At 39.4% G+C, this 23,337-nt stretch overlaps 1 protein-coding gene across 4 annotated transcripts in view; it reads left to right on the top strand.

Annotated features, from left to right (window-relative positions):
- LOC125237670 overlaps positions 1-23,337 on the top strand; it is a 112,941-nt gene that overhangs the window by 17,978 nt on the left and 71,626 nt on the right. For all 4 annotated transcript variants that reach the window (XM_048144805.1, XM_048144808.1, XM_048144807.1 and 1 more), the window contains exons 2-4: positions 18,758-18,965; positions 20,665-20,852; positions 21,328-21,423. In XM_048144805.1, the coding sequence (XP_048000762.1) occupies positions 18,794-18,965; positions 20,665-20,852; positions 21,328-21,423 (456 nt within the window). In that variant the 5' untranslated portion in view covers positions 18,758-18,793. The remainder of the gene's footprint in view (positions 1-18,757; positions 18,966-20,664; positions 20,853-21,327; positions 21,424-23,337) is intronic.

The following is a 23,337-nucleotide window of genomic DNA, read 5'->3' as shown; positions in this document are numbered from 1 at the left end:
AACTCCTAACCATTGAGGAGTTGACCTTCCAACATCAGCTCAGCCACATAAAATTACTACCGTCAGGCGTAAATACTGGTGTACCTTTGAAAAATACACCAAAAACATTACATGTGCCTATAACATTTGAAGAGTTCCCTCGATTTCTCCAAGATCCCATCATCAGACCCTGACTTGGTGCCAATGGGACCATCTCGGGGTTATACCCGTTCGATCAAAAAAAAAATTTTGAAAATCGGTCCACAATTCTCGGAGATATCGAGTAACATACATACAAAAAAAAAACAAAAAAAAAATCTGTCGAATTGAGAACCTCCTCCTTTTTTGAAGTCGATAAAAACAATTTACGTTTTGTCGTAAGGATCATCATTCCCTGCGTAAGGTATAATAAATCATGGCATTCATGGCAGAGAATATTCTTATGGTAGAGTGTACAGTTCAAAAACATAAGTTATTAATTAATTCATTATAAACTAAACTTCTGTGCGATATACGTTTTGATCTCGTTTTAAATTTGATACGTAATTTTCAGAACGCTGAGTCATATATGCTTTGCTTCGCTTTGCATTTCAGTGCGTAGGTGTTTTTTCATCACACCCGCACTTTAAATGTGCTATTGCACGCAGGCGGAGCGTGAGTTAAATAGAAAAATCGTTCTCCCAAGGGAATAATGAAATTTCTTGTACCGTACCTAACTTTTTTTTACATCTATTCACATATTTTTTACATCTATTTACATATTTTTTACATTGCGAGTGTGATGAAAAACATTGTGTGTAACTCGGGGAGTATGAATATTACTAACTCGAGTCTTTAAATCGCTCCGGCAAGCCGTCGCGATTTAACTTACTCTCGTTAGTAATATTCAACTTCCTCCCCTTGTTGCACAATGTATTATTATATCGTAAATAATAATGTTATCTCGGTGTAATGACTCTAGAACACGCCCTAGATATGTCTGCGTAATAATATATGTTTATAACTAAAGTCCTGTATCTACCACATAATTCATATACAGCGTGTAACAATAATAGGAGTATGATTCGTTTTTGGCCATATGGAACAAGAAACATCAATGGAACATATCAATGCTGAAAATGAAAATGAAAATGAAATATTTATTTTTCAAGTAGGCATATTACAATGCGCATATGAACGTCAAATAAAGCTACGCCGGCTCTAACCCTACGCCTCAGCCTCGAGAAGATTTCAGTCCCCCCTCAGTTGGGAGGGGGGTATCCACTATGGGACCGGCAAGAAACTCGGCGGGCAACTTCTTTTCAAAACATTACATCTTATAATTAACATGCATTAAATAACAACATACAATTTAACATGCAAAAGTATTCATCAAAGAATATGAACAGACTAGGTACTCTATGGAAATCAATTTCAATAAATTATATTATTGCTTAATAATACGTCGTTCTTCTTCAGAGAAAACATATCAAATTGTCATAGAAGAAAAAGATAATATGAATCTCAATATCATTAAATATGTAATTTACCTACACAACATAAAATATAAAATATTTGATGTGCTTTCTTATCTGAACTGTGTCCTCTATACATAATACAATTATTTTAATTGCTATTCGTTTTTTGTAGTTTCTGGTTCGGGCCATGCATGTTTGTCTGTCAAATAGTCCTCGACTCTGTAATAAGCCTTTAACATCAATGATTTTTTTAAGTAGTTCTTAAGAGCTGGGAGGGGTAATCTCAAAGCAGTGTCAGGTAACTTATTATAAAAATGAATGCATTGCCCAACAAATGACTTCTGTACTTTACGGACACGAAACTTCTTTATGGCAAGCTTATTTTTGTTTCTAGTGTTATAATTATGGATATCAGAATTCTTAGTGAAACAGTCTAAATTCTTAACAACATAAATTATACTATCATAAATGTATTGGGAAGCTACAGTTAAGATATTAATTTCTTTGAAGAGTTCTCTTACTGATTCACGTGTTCCTAAGTTGTAAATAGAACGAATGGCTCTCTTTTGTAATACAAAGATAGTCTGTATGTCAGCTGCTTTGCCCCAAACCAGAATACCGTATGACATTACACTGTGAAAATAACTATGTACCTATTACTTCAATCAATGGTGTAGTGTACACTGTACACTCTCATCAATTAATTTACGTTTTCCCCTCACTAGCACGGAAACACGTGTTTTGTCCTTTAATACCAGCTGGTAAAAACGCATTTTATCCACTAGTGGATAAAGTAATTTGACCTTGAATAGAGGCTAATTTTCTGCTTTAAAATTGATAAAAGTGGGTTAATCTAGTGATGAAGATGTTTTACCACCTGTGGTACTACTGGAAGCAGTGATAAACGCGTTTTTTGCGTTGTAGTTTCCTCGCTATAGTGAGGGGAAAAGTTTTGTGTTACACTCGGGTGCAAATGTATTTTACTTCTCGTGTGTCAAAAAACTCGCAAGTTCAGGATTTTATTCTCGAATCACTCGCTTCGCTCGTGGTTCAACTATAGAATCCTTTCACTTGCTCGTTTTTCAGTTCCACACTCGGCGTTAAAATACAACTTTGCACCCTTGTATAACAATAGTACATTTCGATACAAGTGCGAAAAAGAGGAAGTTCGAAACGACAAATAGGAGGTAGGGCATAGCGAATGATATTCCGCTTTGTGTGGTAGGGCACAGCACAGCGGATATTGTCTCGCTCGAATCTAGAGCAGAGCCCAACTGGGGTAGTACCTCCGCCTTACAGAAGACCGCAGCCAAATAGCACTAGACCCTACTCATAGTGTTGTGTTCCTGTCGGTGAGTAAGGCTGCCAGAGCTCAACGAGGGTGCGGTGTGCTGATGACGGGAGGACTTACGGAACTAACTTGTTCCGTTTATTGTCCTTTGAGTCGTCGGCAACCCGAACCCTCCTTAGAACTTGTACACTCCTTTTTACTGTATACTTAACACAGCAAAAGGGAATGTACAAGTTTCTAATGGGGTGGCAACGCGCATTTGACACTGTTTGAGTTGCAGGCGTCCATAGGTTACGGTGACCGCTTTACATCAGGCGGGCCGTATACTTGTTTGCCACCGACGTAGTATAAAAAAAAAAAAAACGAGTGGCGATAAATTAAAACACGACCGAAGGGAGTGTTTTAAATCGACACGAGTTACGAATTTCCTTTTCGCACGTGTATCGAACGACGTTTTTCAGTACAGATGGACCTCCGAAGTTTCGACCTGACATATAATGAACCACTTCTCGCACTAGTGCGTAAAAAAAATACCATCTGTACTGAAAATAACTATTTCTGGCCATATGGAACAAGAAACATCAATGGAACATATCAATGCTGATTTAAGTACCTATTTCAATCAATGGTGTAGTGTACACTATACACTCATTCATCAATTTATTTACTTTTATATTGGCACGTGACACACGTGTGTGTGGGAAACACATCTCAAGCCTATAATAATATGTTAGGGCCCATTTACATGGAGAACACGCATACGATTTTATATTGCTTACTGTTGAGATTATACATTTCAACAACAACAAATCAATCAAATACTTGTATACGAGTTCTGCACCGTGTAAATAGGCACCTAATCTTCGATAGCCGAAAAATAACACCAATAACCTAACCACAAAATTAAAATTTTGAAAAAAAAAAACCCCTGACATAGCGGACCGATTTTTATGAAACATGGCTAAGAACACTCCCCGACTAGCTCAGCTTTCAAAAAAAAAACTAAATCTAAATCGGTTTATCCGTTCGGGAACTACGGCTACGATGCCACAGACAGACACACATACAGGCAGACAGACAGACAAAAAGACAGACAGACAGACACGTCAAACATATAACATCCCGTCGTTTTTCCGTCGGGGGTTAAAAACAGACAATTAAGGAAACAACCACTCACAATAAATGTGACATAAGGTTAGCATTAGGAGTATTGGGACCTTCCAAATTAGATCGTGTAAGACATTTTGTGTTGTGTTTGTCTTTGTTATACAAAATATTAGCAGTTAGCACAGTCAACTAGAAGTTGTGCCACAGCACTGCGACATTCGGAAATTTTGTGCCAAAATCCTAACAGTTAGGTTGTGAATTTGGCAAGAATTCTGGCTCGTTTTGGCAATCTTCAGCATCTAAGATTAGTTGAGAATATTTTGAAGGTGATTTAAACAGGTGCGGTTATTGTCGTATCGCATTTGGTCACGTGAATCGTGATAATCGATACTAATATTATAAATGGGAAAGTGTGTGTGTCTGTTTGTTTGTCCGTCTTTCACAGCCAAACGGAGCGACGAATTGACGTGATTTTTTAAGTGGAGATAGTTGAAAGGATGGAGAGTGACATAGGCTACTTTTTGTCTCTTTCTAACGCGTGCGAAGCCGCGGCCAAAAGCTAGTAAAATATAATCTGTTAGGTGTTATTCGTTGATTAGCTACGTCACGCTTGATTTTTTTTTCGACTTGCACAAATTGTCATGTATTTGTATACAATACACATAAGCATTACCGCATCACTTAAACTTATTTTGCACAAAATATAGACAACAATGTACAAATGACGGATTTAATGGCATACTTTTTTTTAACTAGCCTCTTTTGTATCCTACTGCTGGGCAAAGGCCTCCCCTCGCTCTCTCCACTCGACCCTGTTGTTCGGCATTTTGACACCATTTTGGGTAGAATGCGTCCATCAGGTCGTCCCGCCCTCTCCTTTTTGGCATACTCAGTCACTCTAGTCAACCATAAGGCTAAACAGAGATACAAACAAATTGGCGCAGAGAGAAAACAAAAGGCGATGAAATAGTAAAGCAAACTAACTATGTATGAACTACAAATTAAAGCGAAAATGGGTAACCATAAGCACAGTATAATAAAGAGTACTATCGTACAGTATGGCCACTTCCGCTCCCCGCTGAAAGCGCCGCCCACCCCCTCTCGGTTACCTCACAGTTACCGCCTGTCAAAAACGCGAACAGTCAACCTGTCATATCTCACTCATACAAGCATGGTACGCGTTCACCTACACGAGCTTAGAATGTGTGTTAAGAACGCGCCTCTTTCATATATTTGATCGCCAGTGTCCGAGATGTGCCATGAGTGTACACGAATTATAGCCCTGCTGGAATATCGGCCTGTCAGGCTGCGTTTTCATTTAGTGTTCTGAGCAGTTCTGCAGAGCTTCTGAGCGAGCATTAGTTCTATAACGAATGTTCGCTTCGCTCAGAACTAGGGCTTCCAATACCGGGATCCCGGTATCTCGGGATCCCGGGATCCCGCCCTTTTTTGGGCACATTTCAATACCGGTATTTAATTTAGTAATACCGGGATCCCGGTATTTTTAGTAACTAACAAATTATGCCAAATGAACGTGAATTACTCATCAAAAACGTTAAATTTCTACATCATAATGGTCGCTACACGCGTAAATCTTGCTTCTTGGTCTCGTTTTTCAATTTGACACATTCTCTGTTTGGTGTCTTTACAATATTTGTATGAAAAGCATTCATTGAGGAAGGCCTGCCGCGAACCTTTTTTGACACATTTGTCTCACTTGTGAATTCGCACGTAGGTGTGACAAGAAAGCAACACGTCAAACGTAGTTGCAATAGGCCACAGACCTGTAAACAAATCGCCTTGATGCATCTATATAATAACTTTCCAAAAGATTGGTTAATGCATACGAACTAACGTATAACGTAGCTACACTGGCTATTCTATGGTTTACTGTGCGTGTGCGTTGAACTCTAGCGCAAAACTTTGCAGTAATATTCCCTATAGTAACGAAATTGGGAAATCTGAAGTATCAAAATCAAGAAAATTACTTTTCTAATCCGTAAATTAAGTGTTCCTATTCCGCGAAGTAATCTTCTTGATTTTGATTATCATGGATTTCCGCAATGTAATGTGTGATTCCATATCATATTTCTTAATGTGATTTATAATCAAATAATCTATGTCGGACAATTTAACTCCTTTGGCTAATTGTTCAATGATTTGGTGGATTTATTTTATTAGTGCTTTAGCGCCCCTAGCGCCACGAAAAGCAAAAATAACAACTAAATTGTACCACAGATATTGATTGAAAAAAAAATCAAAATAGTTTATGATATGTTACAATATTACTTATAGTTAAACACTGCTAAATATTTAAAATATGGATGTTGCCTGTAACACCTGCACAAGACTATGCCTGAATCGATTGATGATCGACTTTACCTGGATTGCCAGTTAAAATGATTATAATGTGTTCCCAAGAAAAAAAACATCTCATGTTCTAGTTTCAAAAGTCAACGATAAAACTGTAGAGTGTGTATAATCGAGAAATGCTCTTAATGCTTGTTATTTAATAAAGTGATATTATAGTTAAATCTACAGTACAATTACACCATTAACACTGACTATAAAATGTAAAAGATTACCTACTGAACTACAAGGTTCTATTCCGCACGAGCCTAAAGAGAACGATTTGGCAGAAAACATGGTTTGCTATAACCGCGTCTTCTTGCGAAATGTCCGATCTTGCGGCGATATCTAACTAACAGAAACAACTGAGTAGAGATCTGGCGCTCTTTCCCGTTTGCTTTTATACTGCATCTTCAGTCCCACTCATAACAAAAATAAAGAGCACGGGGCGTAGCCTTTTGAACTATGTATACTTGTAATCAACCTTACTCGTACAGCAGAATGGATTTACCCTGGTTTGAAGTTAAAAGACACACTTGAAAACAGTAGAAGTTGAACCGACTTGGCCACATAAGTTTGCGATCTGTTTTGGGTTGAAATCGAAACTTATGAAATTCGAAATGTATTCGATTTGACCCATCACTAAGTCGTATTGGCAAGATTTCGCTGTAGTGTAGTGTAGTTTTGTGTGGTAACACGCATGAAAAATAACAAACGAGATTTGGAATTTTCAAAAATTTGTTATTTTAAGCAAATTACTAGGATTTTATAATTTCCCGATTTCAATACCGGGATCCCGGGATCCCGGTATTGAAACCGCCAATACCGGACTGAATACCGGTATTGGATAAGGTCCGGTATTTGGAAGCCCTACTCAGAACTGTTAAGAACACTAAGTGAAAACACATCAGCTTCAGTTAAAATAAAAGCAAAAAGTGACGACGCCGAACCACTGACGGGCTCTTGTCCGGCAAACTCAGACGACTCGGTCATCGGCCCCTATGGGGCGATCTACAGTATCTATACACAGGCGTATGACGCGGAACGGACGCCAGCGCCGCGCCGCCCGAGTGTAATTTAACTAATTAAAAAAAAGTCTCAGTACATTTTGTATAGGGAAGACGTAAGACGCGCCGCCTAGAGGCACGGTGGCGTGCGTCGCCTGTGTGTCGGTTGCCCCTATGACAGCTTGGGATAAACGTGGCCGTATAGTTATCGTCCAGCGAACTGGCTGTAGCCTCTAGTCTAGAATGTGCTCCGATAAAAGTATACCGACTTTGACCCTATCTGACACTCTTCTTATGACAACTGTACACGGTATCATAACATTGAACTGGTGAGATCTGGCACTAGGTCGATAGGCCATGTTTCCCTTGACTTGTAGTCAATTACCTATTGGGAATGAATGTAGATAAGAATATGGAGCGCGCAAATTTAAACATGCTTTCTAAAATATATATTTATCTTAATTAAATAAATATTATTAAAGTTAAATAGTAACTTTATAAAGTCTACAGTAAAGTGTGCTGTGAAATTTAAGAAAAAATGCTGTATCCTGGCCCCCTCTACTGTCGTCTGGCTTATGAAACACTACTATGGGGTTGGCAATTTGATAGTTATATTTAATATTTTCACAGTTTTAACTCAAAATTGATTTCACGTTTATATTTCCAACTGTTCGTCAATCTTCTGAAGGCTTGTTTCAAGAATTTTACACATTTTGATACGAGAGAAGAAAGGTTAGATCCATCCGTAAAATACTTGCACCCAGTTCTCAAAACTCCTATCACCCTCACGGCTACCACAGTATAACCTCAACAATAGTGACACTTCCCATTTTGCATATTTACCGGCACGTGTTCCGGAAAGCGAGTCGGAAAGGATAAGTTTTCTGTCCTTGAGCTCAATGGGGCGGCGTGTGCACCGCATAAATCTTTTTTAATTTACTGCGCGGATAGTTTAACAAGTACAACAATGTGGCAAATAGTGTTTTTTATTGTCAGTTAACGTTTATAGCTATATTACTGTATCTAGTCATTATTATCTTTGGGCATTTTCGGCTCAATTCGGCTCGGCATTGCTACTGAGCAATTATTAGGGTTGACACAGCATCCATTTGCATTTCAAAAATATTTGGCGAACATAGTACCTATGCGTAATTCAGAATTTTTGGAAGTGTCACCCAACTTATTTATGGTGAAAAATAATACTTATAGATAATCATTTTGAAGTGGAACTGAATGTGTCAAAGTTCCTATTTTTTTACTTGTTTGGCAATTTTGGCATTTCCATATTCCATAATACTTTTTTCCATTTTTGTTCCAGAATGTTAAGTTAGTTTTCAGATGGTTAATTCAGCGTGGCCATTACATGTTAAATTCGCAGTTTTTCCCTGGCCGAAAATCAAAAGTTGTCCTCTGTATTGTACCCAAAATAAAACTGTAACTGTAACCAAATTTTGGCTTGTTCATTCATACCTTTCATACACCAAAGCCTAACGTAAGTTTAAGCGTTGAAATGTCTACGAGTACATTTGCATCACCAATTTTTGGAAAGAGAAACAAGATGAAACTCTAAAACTGTATGACCCTCTGATAAATAGCAAATATTAGATAGAAGATATCTCACATAACGTATTCATATTGCTTGTTATGTATTCATAACGTGTCTTTATGTGTGTCCGTACACGCGTTGAAGGAAAAACTTGGACTTTAGTCCTTGGCTTCAATGTAAGGGCGTGGTTTATCTGAGTAGAAAATGGCGGACATAAACAAATAGAAGATTATTAATTAAGGAAACATACTGTATTGCCAAAAGGGGCAGGCAGACCTCATCAATTAGCTCAATTTTCTGTACACTCTTATGCTTCACCGAGTGTCTCATCTTGAGAACGGTACATTCACTGAGAGAAAAAACAACCAGTTTTTCTGTTCGTTCAACAAGTTTTTTGGTTAAAATAGCGCCTACGTGCTCTTTGGTTCAAATTCAAACACCAATTTAGATTTTGTTAAGTGTAATTTGTACATTCTAAGTTACTCGTCATATAAATCAACAATATTTTTAAACCAACAAGTCGATTTTATAAAAGCAACATGACTCATATCATACATATGTTTGGCTGATTCAATCAAATATCTTTTAACAAGTTTGACCTTGTCGTTCGAACAAATTCGACTTGTATCATCAATATTGTGATTTATTACTATATTCCGTTTACTAAAATACTTTTGTTTCCAACGGATAAACCCGCAACAAGTCGAACTTGTTAAATTCACAATGCAAATTTCTCTGTTTATTTGTAGTGTATTTGCAATCACACGTACGTTACATTATATTTCCTAGTGTTCTGATAACCGTTATATCATAGATAATGGAGGCTCCCATACTGTAAAACACCGTGGTCGCAAGGCCGACCGGTTTCCGATTACATTGTACCTACTGTATTGCACAATGCCCATGCTTGTATACACTATACAGTGCGCAGTATTCAACTAGTCATATAATATTACTTCTCTAATTCAATTCAAATGTAAAGGCCGTATTACAGACGTACAGGCTGTACGGGTGTGAAACCTGGTTTATCCGCAACCTGGTTTATCATAACTCCAAGTGTTTGTCAACACATGCAGATCCTGCGTATCTTTTGGCCTAACTGGATCACAAACGCTCAATGAAGAATAACTGGACAAACACCCGTACACGACGAAGTCCAGAAGCGGAAGAGGCATTGGATTGGACATATCCTCAGAAAACCTGATACCCACCAATCCATCAAAGTGGCCCTCACCTGGAATATACCCGGCAAGCGGAAACCATGCCGCCCTAAGTCGACTTGGCATCGGTCTATTCAGCAAGAGCTCAGGGTGTTAGGGATAGGGTGGGAGGAGGTTACCCAAACTGCCCAAGAGCGGAGTAAATAGAGAAATATGATTCGAGCAGCAGAGGGTAACAGGATTTAAAGAAGAGCATATAATACTCTCGTACAGAAAGGACACTTCCTACTTAGCCGAAGTTTGACAGCAGTTCAGGGTCGAATCGTCTTGCCCCTTTGTATATCTTAACTTTACAAATTCCACGTAAAACTCACAAATTCTAAGTGGTCGTTTCTGCCTTACAAATCTCAGAGGACAAATTGCGCTCCATGACATAAAGTTTTTTCTCAAGTCTAAAGTTTAATCTCTTTGTACGTAAGTATGTCTGTCATTTTGGTGTCCATCGCAGTTGCTTCCTAATGGGTAGAAATCTGGATCCCTGTGTCCATATTATGACATATTTTTCTTTCGACCAGAAATATTCACCAATCAGCTTAGTCGAACCCGTTCCCAATCCAATAGCGCTATGCTTTGTGGAACAATAAACATGATTGGTCGATATCAAACACAAATTCGTAGCTCATCTCTGGTGGAAAGGCACCCTTTGGCCACTCTCTTTGTTACCCATTGCCTAGAGCCACACCTCGGACACGCGATCAAATATGTGAAAGAGGCGCGTTCCTATAGCCATTGAATTATAATGTACTACGTATTGCTAGCACACAGTCTAAGCTCGTGTGAGAGATGAACGCGTACTATACTTGTATGAGTGAAATATGACAGGTCGACTGTTCTCGTTTTTGACAGGCGGTAACTGTGATATAACCGAGACCCCTCTCGTGGGCTGCACTTTCAGCGGGGAGCAGGAGTGGCCATACTGTACGATAGTACTCTTTATTATACTGTGCTAGAGCCACGGTTTTATCAGTCGAAATCGGCCAGTCCGTTAACATTTTGTCCCACTCTGCCTGTATTGCTTAATACAGCATACTAATTTACTGGGTCAGTATAATGCATTATTTGATCTCCTTTGTTCCATTTAAACGGTTGTTTTATACATGACGGAACACGCTTCCGGTCCTGGTTACAGTTTACACAGTTGACATATATCGTGTAAACTGGCCGAGCGATGAAAACGGGTTATTTAGTGTTGAAAGGTGTTAATTGACCCGCTTTCATTGTAGTTGATTGAACTTTTAGATCGAGGATCGTGATTCGAGGATTAGTACTAGAAGCATAGCAGTTCGGAAATTTGAGCGAGACAATTCGCGTATTGTACATCGCAGATGTTCCGCTCAAATTTTGGAATGTCGTGGGAATCGGATGCTGTGAGCTGTCCCATGCATGTAAGGGCTGATGAAGTCAAAAGCTATTAGAGATATTATCGTGAACGTCTGTGCATTCGGCTACGCACACTGAACGGGATAGGCTATGGACGGATTGGACGGGACATACGTTGTCTTGATTGAGTTAATTTGTCCTATGATTCACTTTTCAGTATCAGCTAAAACTTGGTACCAAAGTCAGGTCACCATGCTTGCTGGCAAGCATTTAAACGTGTAAAACCTACCGCATTGCGTAGGTAGTGTCCTTCAATGTTTGCTAGACTGCAGCTCTTTTCATCAAACTTTTAAATGAAAGTAAGGGAGAAATTATTATTTTATAACATTTACTTGAAATCATACTACGTTATTGTGTGCATTTTGACCTAATCGATTTAAGTGTTCACACACAAAAGCAACTGGACGGTAAAGATTGTAATCGGGAGAATTGGAAGTCTAGGGGGAGGCTTTTGCCCGGCATTAGTGGGATACCACTTTGGCTAAGCTTAATTCTATGCGTAGTGACCTCGCCTAATGAAGGGACTTCACTGTTGGTCGCTGTCCTCAGTCATGAGGGAGGTGTGTGTGTGGATTGAGTGAGCACCTTCCGAAAATAAAAAAAAATATGCTGATCATTTAGTAAAAGTTCTAAAACAATTGTAAAACGAATCTCTGAATTTGTAAAAAGATAAATCAAAAGATACAGCCATTAACATGTGCTCACTCAGTTCTCACAAACCACCAATGAAAACAGTGAATATATTCATTTAACATATAATATTTATATACTAACATTTAGTAAAAAATAGGCCAACCTACCTCTATAAATATTAGATCACCTAGTGACGTATTAAATTTTTTACAAATAGTTTCTTATGCTCACTCAATCCACACACTTTTGAAAAGCCGAATTTTGATGAAAAACATAAGATTTAGACCGCTATTATATGTGTATAGTTTAGTAAAAGTGAAATGGGAATTTGTAAAATACAAAACGAACCACTAACGTGTCAAGTTTTTTTATAATAAATTTTTGTAAGTGCTCACTCAGTCCACACGTTTTGAGAAAGTTAAAAATGTAAATATCTTACGATTTGTAGCACCTAAGACACTCGAAAGTACTTCAACATTTAGTAAAAATTTTTACTAAATATCCACCATCTAATATTTTATATTCGTTGTCTGGTTTTAAAGATATTCAGACATAACTTTTCTCATACAAATGTATCAAGTAGGGTGACCACACTATGTCGGCTCCTGATTTTCCCCACCTTCCCATTGTCATATTGAGATTGGGGAGTTTCGTTCAATTTTGATAATAGTTTACCGGATTTGTAAGTGGGAGCGAGAAAAGAATAACTATTTCTCGCTCCCACATACAAATCCGGTACGCTCATCTGTTAGCGCGATTAGATTACCAGGTTCTGGTTTCTTACTAGTGAAGTATTATATTCTTTGTTTCTTACCAATTATCATTCATGTCCTTTTTAATGCATGCATGTCGATATGGTTATTATCTTGACGTCGATAAAAATTACACAATACACATCATCACTAGGCCAAGAACATAACCTAAAAACAGTTTGCAGATGGAGAATTAATATGGTATTAGTTTAATATTATCAAAATTGAACGAAGGAAACTCCCCAATCTCAATATGACAATGGGAAGGTGGGGAAAATCAGGAGCCGACATAGTGTGGTTACCCTACTTGATACATTTGTATGAGAAAAGTTATGTCTGAATATCTTTAAAACCAGACAACGAATATAAAATATTAGATGGTGGATATTTAGTAAAAATTTTTACTAAATGTTGAAGTACTTTCGAGTGTCTTAGGTGCTACAAATCGTAAGATATTTACATTTTTAACTTTCTCAAAACGTGTGGACTGAGTGAGCACTTACAAAAATTTATTATAAAAAAACCTGACACGTTAGTGGTTCGTTTTGTATTTTACAAATTCCCATTTCACTTTTACTAAACCATACACATATAATAGCGGTCTAAATCTTATGTTTTTCATCAAAATTCGGCTTTTCAAAAGTGTGTGGATTGAGTGAGCATAAGAAACTATTTGTAAAAAATTTAATACGTCACTAGGTGATCTAATATTTATAGAGGTAGGTTGGCCTATTTTTTACTAAATGTTAGTATATAAATATTATATGTTAAATGAATATATTCACTGTTTTCATTGGTGGTTTGTGAGAACTGAGTGAGCACATGTTAATGGCTGTATCTTTTGATTTATCTTTTTACAAATTCAGAGATTCGTTTTACAATTGTTTTAGAACTTTTACTAAATGATCAGCATATTTTTTTTTATTTTCGGAAGGTGCTCACTCAATCCACACACACACATGAGGGAGCGACTAGGAAGAAAATAAGAAATTCGTTAGAGTAAAATCTGGGAGGTTTTCCCCAACAGAGGGCCTACTATGCCACTCCGTTGCACTTGTAAATTAGTCCGCAAGTGTGACAAGGAGGCAATATGTCGTACGTCGTTCGCGATAAACCCCCTGGTTCGGGACAGTAATTATTCCCTGAAAGACTAAATTAAAGTGGCCATGTCTAATTATATCCGCGGTGCGTTGACCTCGCGCCCGTGCCAGCTGTTGCGCAAGCGCGTGTTTGTGTCCGTGCGAATGTTTCTGTGTTTGTGAAGAATCAGTCTATGAGTCACTAGTTATGCCACTAGCGAGTGCATCTAGTCCAGGGTTCTCCAAACTTTTCTGCCTTAGGGCCATGGATACTTAGAAAATTTTGCGAGTGCCAAAACTTGGAGGTGCGATTGGATGTGGCTGTGTTTGGTGCTTTGACCAATGACGTTGGCGGTTCGAACCGTAAGCGTCGTCGATGGAAATTGTAACACGGCGGGCCGGGATTTGGTGACAATGGCGAGCTCTGGTCTAGTCCTATGAAATAAGTGTCAATGCGCTGTTGCGTCAACGTTGCGAACAACCAGAGGGTTGATACGGGTGAAGTCACATCTATCAGCATCGATTTTATGTATGAAAAATAGCTCGTTAGTATGAAGACGCTTAGCATCGGCAGGCTGAAAGCATGCATACTAGGGATGTACCGACTATTGATTTGGCCGACTAGGCCGACTACCGACTAGTTGGCGCTTGGGTGGCTGATTAGTCGGCTGACTAGTCGACTAGTCGGCCAAAACATAATTTTCGACTAAATTCACATTTTGAATGTCCTTTTTGGTCATTCGTTCGCGCTTTTTATGATTTTTTACAGGTTCAAATGTTCATGGCAATATTTATATACATTTTCCATTTTTGACAACCGGCTTGGCTTAGTGGGTAGTGACCCTGCCTATGAAATCGATAATCCTAGGTAGGAAATTCATTTCTGTGATAATTACAGATATTTATCGTTTTGACAAAAAAAGGAATTACAAATAGGTCATCATCATCATCATCATATCAGCCTTTTATCGCCCACTGCTGAGCATAGGCCTCTCTTCTAGTACGCCACTTCTCCCGGTCCTGAGCTAATCTCATCCAGTACATATACAAATAGGTACACATAATACAAACATAATTTTCAGCTGATAATTTAGTTTTGTACTGTTTTCTATCAGTAATAATGAAGTGCCGACTAATCGGTCATTTCTGCCGGCTAATCGCCGACTATAAATATGGCCAGACAGTCGGCTTTCCCGACTAGTCGGTACATCCCTAATGTGTACGCATGTTCATTGACGAGCGAACTCGATGCAGACAGGTGATTCCGACGCCGACGCTCGAGAGAGTTTGGATAAGTCCTGTCGCAATTAAAAGTGACGGCATGAAACTAAACATCGTTGTCGTCCAAAACATGAAAAAGATTTTAGATATTTGTTACCAATCATCACCATTGTACTTATAATAAATCTTCTGGATAAATAAGGAAATATAGCTATAGAATGTGGTGTTCATCGAAAGGGTATGTAACGTGCTTGTCACGCAATTCGGTACTTAGGACTGAACTTTATTATCGTTGTGTGTTCACTTTTTTAATTAATCTAAGTTGACGAAAAAGATGAATGCTTTAACTATTATGCAACATAGATAGATATGTAACTTTAGGCCTGATTTAGACGGCGTGCAAACTCGCATGCGATTTTAGTTACATTGCGGGCTGTTCAGGTTACATACAATTTTGCACAGCCATCAAATTCCGCAATATAATAAAACTCGTATACGAGTTCTCGTGCCGTCTAAGTGGATCCACAACACAACTTACAAGGCTTAACAAACATATATATCTATGTATACTATTGGTCAATAAGCATATGATAATAGGATAATATAAAGTTAAAACAGTCAGCTCAGTTGATAATGATTATCTATAGGTACTCGTAATAGATACATTTATACATATAGGATATCCCAAAGTAGTGAAATTTTAGGATAGCTAGCATACTTACATTTATTTTACAAAATGTGACATAAAATAAAAACAGCAGTCATTTGTGGATTCCAGAGAAGGCCATAGGACATATCTGTTAGGATTTTTGTCAAAACCTTAGACGAAAGGATATTATTTGCTTTTAAATCACTCGAATGAGCTGGAAGACCACATTTTAAGAACACTTATAATTATTTTAAAATAATTATTCGCTTTTAGTTGCTGTTAAAATTATTAAGACTATGTAGCAGCGGCGGCTGGTGAAAATTTCTGCTAGGCAAAACTGGACAAAAAGAAACCTACCTTTACATTAGGTACTTTACTAGTAATCAATTTTAGGCAAGCCGGTGGGAATTCGCTTGTATGGACCAGCCGCTGCTGCTATGTAGTAAAAAAAGTAAACGTATTTTTGGACCACTCTGTATTATTTTTATCATCACAAACTGACACTATAAAGATAATCTTCGGAAGTGAAAATATGCGATTTTGATGCTTCATCGGCGATTTAAACGAATATATTGACTGTTTATAGTACATGTACCTTCAGTAATCGTCCACTGTTATTGTAAAAACGTCGCAATTTTTGTATAATAAAACTAGGTAGAAATTGCCAAAGTTGAAACTCAAACTAGTGTATATTACCAACTCTTTGAAATAATAAATAATGAACAAACTAACTTAGAATTAAAAAGTGTTTAATCAAAGAAAAGAGTAAGTATGTGTCGATTTCGGTATACGACCTACTCGGTGACCCAATATTACGAACATTTTTTTTTAATAGGTACATACAGAGGGACTGCCCTCTGACTGATTAAACGCTAACTGCCCAGTTTATGTGCTGTCCAAAGTGGGATACCCCCATTTTTCAGAATTTCATTTGCCATAATTTTATTTGCCACCATATTCAACTATCATAATATTGTTTCTCATAACATCTTATGCCATAATCACTGTTTACTATATTAATCAAGTGCCAGAAACTTTGTTTCCCATAAAGTCAGTTTCCATAATGTCATTTGTCAGAATCATCGAAATCAGTAATTACCACATTCCATACCATCATTTGTCATCCAAATTAGCGACCAGAAAAGTCAATTTCCATAATGTGATTTGGCAGAATCATCAATATGAATCATAAATGCGTAACTATCACAGAGACGACACTACTAGAAGCACTAGAGAATGAAACTGCTATCAGAAAGTAGGTTAGGTTAGGTTAGAACTGTGACCCCCTGGAAAATAAAACTGCTATCAGAAAGTAGGTTAGGTTAGAACTGTGACCCCTGGAAAATGAAACTGCTATCAGAAAGTAGGTTAGGTTAGGTTAGAACTATGACCCCCTGAAAAATTAAACTGCTTGAAAAGTAGGTTAGGTTGGGATACCCCCATTTGCCAGAATTTCATTTGCCATAATTTTATTTGCCATCCTATTCAACAATCATAATATTGTTTCTCATAACATCTTATGCCATAATCATTGTTTACTATATTAATCTAGTGCCAGAAACTTTGTTTCCCATAAAGTCAGTTTCCATAATGTCATTTGTCAGAATCATCGAAATCCGTAATTACCACATTCCATACCATCATTTGTCATACAAATTAGCGTCCAGAAAAGTCAATTTCCATAATGTGCTTTGGCAGAATCGAAAACTACTATAATAGGTACTAGAAGGACTAGAGAATGAAACTGCTATCAGAAAGTAGGTTAGGTTAGAACTGTGACCCCCTGGAAAATGAAACTGCTATCAGAAAGTAGGTTAGGTTAGAACTGTGAACCTCTGGAAAAGGAAACTGCTTGAAAAGTAGGTTAGGTTAGGTTAGAACTGTGACCCCCCGGAAAATGAAAATACTATCAGAAAGTAGGTTAGGTTAGGTTAGAACTGCGACCCCCTGGAAAATGAAACTGCTGGAAAAGTAGGTTAGGTTAGGTTAGAACTGTGACCCCTGGAAAATGAAACTGCTATCAGAAAGTAGGTTAGGTTAGGTAATAATATGGGCAACAATTAATATGGCAATAATTGCTTATGGCGTTTGAATATTCTATGAAACCATATTATTGCACTTAATAATATGGCTAACAAATAGTATGGCATTGTATGATTATGGAAGGTAATATTCGGATAAACAACGAGTATGTCAGATGATTTTTATGGTAAACAAATCATTCGGGCAAATGAAATTCAGGCAAGTTAGATTCGGGCAAATGAATATTATGTTAAATGACTGTCGGGCAAACAATAGACAACCGGTTAGGTTAGGTTAGAACTGTGACCCCCTGGAAAATGAAACTGCTATCAGAAAGTAGGTTAGGTAATAATATGGGCAACAATTAATATGGCAATAATTGCTTATGGCGTTTGAATATTATATTAAACCATATTATTGCACTTAATAATATGGCTAACAAATAGTATGGCATTGTATGATTATGGAAGGTAATGTTCGGATAAACAACCAGTATGTCATACAATTTTTATGGTAAACAAATCATTCGGGCAAATGAAATTCAGACAAGTTAGATTCGGGCATATGAATATTATGTTAAATGACTGTCGGGCAAACAATAGACAACCGTCCAAAGTGTCCAAAAAATTAGAACAGCACAGACAGAAATATTTCGTACAGACAGATAAACCACCCGGCCCTAAGTCTTCAACCTCAGTAGGAACTAGCAAGCGTTCAGCGCTAACGGAGTTTTACCAGTAAGCTGCAAAAGTGCATGGCGAATTTATCAATGATTCGCAACTCACTGTACAAGTGTACGAGTACATGCGGTGTCTATGTAGTCTGTGAAAAGGCCACTGAAATCACTGAGTTTTCAAGGGATTTCAACAGTTTTCCAGGCTGTTACTGCTGTTAGGCTAAAGTTCAGATGAATTCACGATTTATCTGCACAGGTTGTTAAAATGGCCTGACGAGCGGTCACGCGCGGTAACATCATCTGAACTTAGCCTTGTGCCCATGCCTATGCTGCTCAAGTATTATGCCTATTGCCTACCCATGACTCAAAGCCACCTTCTTCTTTTCCAGTGAGACCGAGCGACGGGGTCCGTCGCTGCGTATAACATGCGCTCCCTACTCGCGTACTACGCCGACGCGGTAATGGCGGCGGCGGCAGGGGGCGCGGGCTGCGCGCTCGGCTGCAGCGGCCGCGGGGACTGTCTCAACGGCACCTGCCTCTGCGAGATCCGGTACTCTGGGGACGAGTGCGCTGGACCCAACATGCCTTACCACGCATGTAAGTATACATAGTGGCTCTAGACTCAAGAGTAGAGTATGCTCAGGGCTGCAACGGCCGCGGGGACTGTCTCAACGGGACGTGCCTCTGCGAGATCCGGTACTCTGGGGACGAGTGCGCTGGGCCCAACATGCCTTACCACGCATGTAAGTATACATAGTGGCTCTAGACTCAAGAGTAGAGTATGATCAGGGCTGCAGCGGCCGCGGGGACTGTCTCAACGGGACGTGCCTCTGCAAGATCCGGTACTCTGGGGACGAGTGCGTTGGGCCCAACATGCCTTAGGTACCACGCATGTAAGTATACAGAGAGGCTCTAGACTCCAGAGGAGAGTATGATCAGGGCTGCCGCGGCCGCGGGGACTGTCTCAACGGCACGTGCCCCTGCGAGATCCGGTACTCTGGGGACGAGTGCGCTGGGCCCAACATGCCTTACCACGCATGTAAGTATTATACATAGAGGCTCTAGAGTCTAGACTCAAGAGTAGAGTATGATCAGGGCTGCAGCGGCCGCGGGGACTGTCTCAACGGCACGTGCCTCTGCGAGATTCGGTACTCTGGGGACGAGTGCGCTGAGCCCAACATGCCTTACTACGCATGTGAGTATACATAGAGGCTCTAGACTCAAGAGTAGAGTATGATCAGGGCTGCAGCGGCCGCGGGGACTGTCTCAACGGCACGTGCCTCTGCGAGATCCGGTACTCTGGGGACGAGTGCGCTGGGCCCAACATGCCTTACCACGCATGTAAGTATACAGAGAGGCTCTAGACTCAAGAGTAGAGTATGATCAGGGCTGCAGCGGCCGCGGGGACTGTCTCAACAGCATATGCCTCTGCGAGATCCGGTACTCTGGGGATGAGTGCGCTGGGCCCAACATGCCTTACCACGCATGTAAGTATACAGACAGGTCTACAGTACATAACAAGCGCTTCCTACTGCCTTAACACGCGTGTGAGTATACAGAGGACATGTATATAGTGTAGCTATCAGTGGCGTAGCGTCGGTCGATACAACTCAATTTCCAACGGATTCTCTAAAAATCTGCAATATCTGTAGAACCCAAAACATTGCAGATCCCAAAAATCCCTCCGGCTTCACCAATGAATCGCCAATGGTAGCTAGGACGGTCGGGACTGTCTCAACGGCACGTGCTTCTGGAGACAACTGCGTTTACCTTACCATGCGTGTATAGATATTTATGGTACAGCCGAGCGAGGGTTAAATTAATACTTAGGAAACGAATGTGACGCGTCTAATATTCATACGTCCCCCAGTTGATGATTCAGAGGAATATTAGCGACTCATAGCTGAAAGACTTAGCTTTTGTCCAGATTAGTAAAGGTCGTCGGTAGATAGGGTGCCAGATTTAATCATAAAAGGTGAATTCTTAAACGTTCGGAGCTACCTAAATTTTTCAATATGCCTTTGATTATTTTTTTGTATTAGTCATACAACATTAGCATTGAATGACGCGCTTGCTAATTCAATACATATAAATAAATAAATCAGTTGCTTTCGAGGGAAGCCAGTCCTGTCAAACTGGTGTAACTTGACAGACGTTCAGAAGTACTCTCTGAGTAATCACTGGTCAAACTATACAACGTGAAAGCAATGAAAGCAATAATTTGATTCTAAAAATATAAACAAACGAATGCTTCCTGAAGTTACCAAAAAAACTCAACAAATATTTTGTTCTCCAGGTATCGGCGGCGTATTTCTCCTAGTCGCCTTCGTATGCGCCGTGCAGCTGACAATATGCATAGTGTCGGAGTATAGAAGACTCAAGGCTCCCACCTTCCTTAGAGCCTGTAAGGTCACCACTCAGAAGATGCTCTATCTAGTCGCGTTCCTCGCCTCGCTTATACGCGGGGCGTACTTCGTGTCACCTGTAAGTACTCTTCTATACTATAAAGTTACAAATCAAACTTCACCTGTCGTCATATTTTCCGGAATAATTTTAATAGCGCGATGTAGGATATACATATTACGTTTGGTACAGCGCCATCTAGTGAGTGATTTAGACATCTTACTTAGAGCGTGTAAGGTCACCACTCAGAAGATGCTGTATCTAGTCGCGTTCCTCGCCTCGCTTATACGCGGGGCGTACTTCGTGTCTGTAAGTAGCAAACATATTTAACCATTAAGCAAAGTTACAATCAAACCCTTACCCGACGTCACGTTTTTCTTAAATATATTAACAGCGCGATGTAGGATTTGTCACGCGGCGGTTCAGCGCCATCTAGCGTCAGCCGCGATAGCTGGAAACCCGGTTTCCCTTCGCCAACAGTGGGCTTGATCGCTTTTTCTTTCGTGTATGGTATCTATTTCGGTTAGTATTAACTATGTTATCTTTCTGCCAACAGTCAGCGTTCCAAGAGGGTTGGGCGACGAGTCTTCTCTCCGCTTACTATCCTTTGCTTCTGTCCGGTTCTTCGCTCATCGTCTGCTTCTGGGCAGAGGTAAGTCTTTGTTACCTATTTGTTAAAAAAAATGTCCTCCAACACGTTCCAACCAATGCCCTTTTATTTATTATTTAATCGTATGGCAATGGCAATATATATACAATACAGAGAATTCATAAATCTAACTCCAGAGAATTAATCCACTTTATGGCTTCGTCTTTTAGTTCAATCAGGTCTTCCAGGGGACCTCCAGTGTATCGAGTAGATGGGCACTCTAGGAGAATGTGTTGTATACTCTGTTGCCCTTTTAAAAGGACGTAACTTAGAAATCTATGCTAAATCAAAATAGATACTTAGGTAGCTTATTTACTTTTCTACATGTTTGATGAGACGAATGAACGCTGCGCGGTCGCAACGCCCGCCCATCGTCTCGACAGGGGCCGATTCGACTCGAGACCACGGGGATTGCGGTCGCAATTTTTTGTTATAACCAGAGATCGGATTTTTGTGCGTCATCTCATACTAAAAGTCATTAAAATGACGTAAGTCACTAAGAATGTCGCAAATCCGTCCGATCTCTGGTTATAACCTAACCACAAAATTAAAATTTTGAAAAAACCCCCGGACGCGACATAGTGGACCGATTTCCATGAAACATGGCTAAGAACACTCCCGACTAACTCAGCTTTCGGACAAAAAAACTAAATCTAAATCGGTTCATCCGTTCGGGAGCTACGATGCCACAGACAGACATAGACACAGAGAGACAGACAGACACGTTAAACTTATAACACCCCGTCGATTTTGCGTCGGGGGTTAAAAACAGACCGAATGGAATACATTTAACTTTCTCACACCATACCATGCCCCTCTTGTGGATGAAATGGACTTCCACAGTCTGTCTGTTTGTCTGTCTGTCTGTGTGTGTGTCTGTCTGTGGCATCGTAGCTCCCGAACGGATGAACCGATTGAGATTTAGTTTTTTTGTCTGAAAGCTGAGTTAGTCGGGAGTGTTCTTAGCCATGTTTCATGAAAATCGGTCTATTATGTCACGGTCGGGGGTTTTTTCAAAATTTTAATTTTGTGGTTAGGTTATATTACTTATATTGCTCTTGCCTAGAAACTCTGTGGCAATGTCAAAAATGTCACTTTTCAAACCTCTCGCCACACTTGTGGTACGGAATATTTCGTTTGCTCGAGTAAACAATAACATAGGAATTAAACCACCTTGTTTGTGGTTGTAAATAAAACCAATGTCAAACTAGATTGCTGACAATGCCATTAACAATCAGTTGATAATGATAACAGGCTGATTATTTAATAAGCTACAATTTGATACGATCAAAATACCAGCATCGCTTTAAACAGAGCACATTATGCAAGATCCCACTATAAACATGTCAATGTATAAAACTTTAGTTTGTTAAACTCCAGTTCAGATTGCAACACCAAACAACTCCTTGTTTACATACAAAGAACATCTGCGCTTCTCGTGACTTAGTTATGCAATAGAGAACAGCGCCATCTATGCATAAAGCGTCGAATCAGCTTAAGAATGGTTTCAGCGCCATCTGTACGTAGTGTTCCGAAGCTCTTACTCTGTCGTGTGTTGAATTCAGAAGTCAGAACGTACGGAACAGAGCGGCGTTTGCGCATCTTGTTGTTGTACAGGCTAATAGATGGCGTTGCAAGGCTGTTTAAGGTGGTTAGTTTTCATTACAAAATACTCAAAATAGTACAGATACAAGTGCGAAAAAAAGGGAGGTTACAAATTTCCTTTTTGCACGTGTATCTTACGACGTTTTTCAGTACAGATGACCCTCCGAAGTTTTGACCTGACAAGAAATAAATAAATAAATAAATATTACAGGACATTCTTACACAGATTGACCGAGTCCTACGGTAAGCTCAAGAAGGCTTGTGTTGTGGGGACTCAGACAACGATATATATAATATACAAATACTTATATA

Source organism: Leguminivora glycinivorella, chromosome 22 (assembly GCF_023078275.1).
Source record: "Leguminivora glycinivorella isolate SPB_JAAS2020 chromosome 22, LegGlyc_1.1, whole genome shotgun sequence".
Taxonomy (NCBI): Eukaryota; Metazoa; Arthropoda; class Insecta; order Lepidoptera; family Tortricidae; genus Leguminivora; species Leguminivora glycinivorella.
This window is presented reverse-complemented; position numbering and strand designations above follow the sequence as displayed.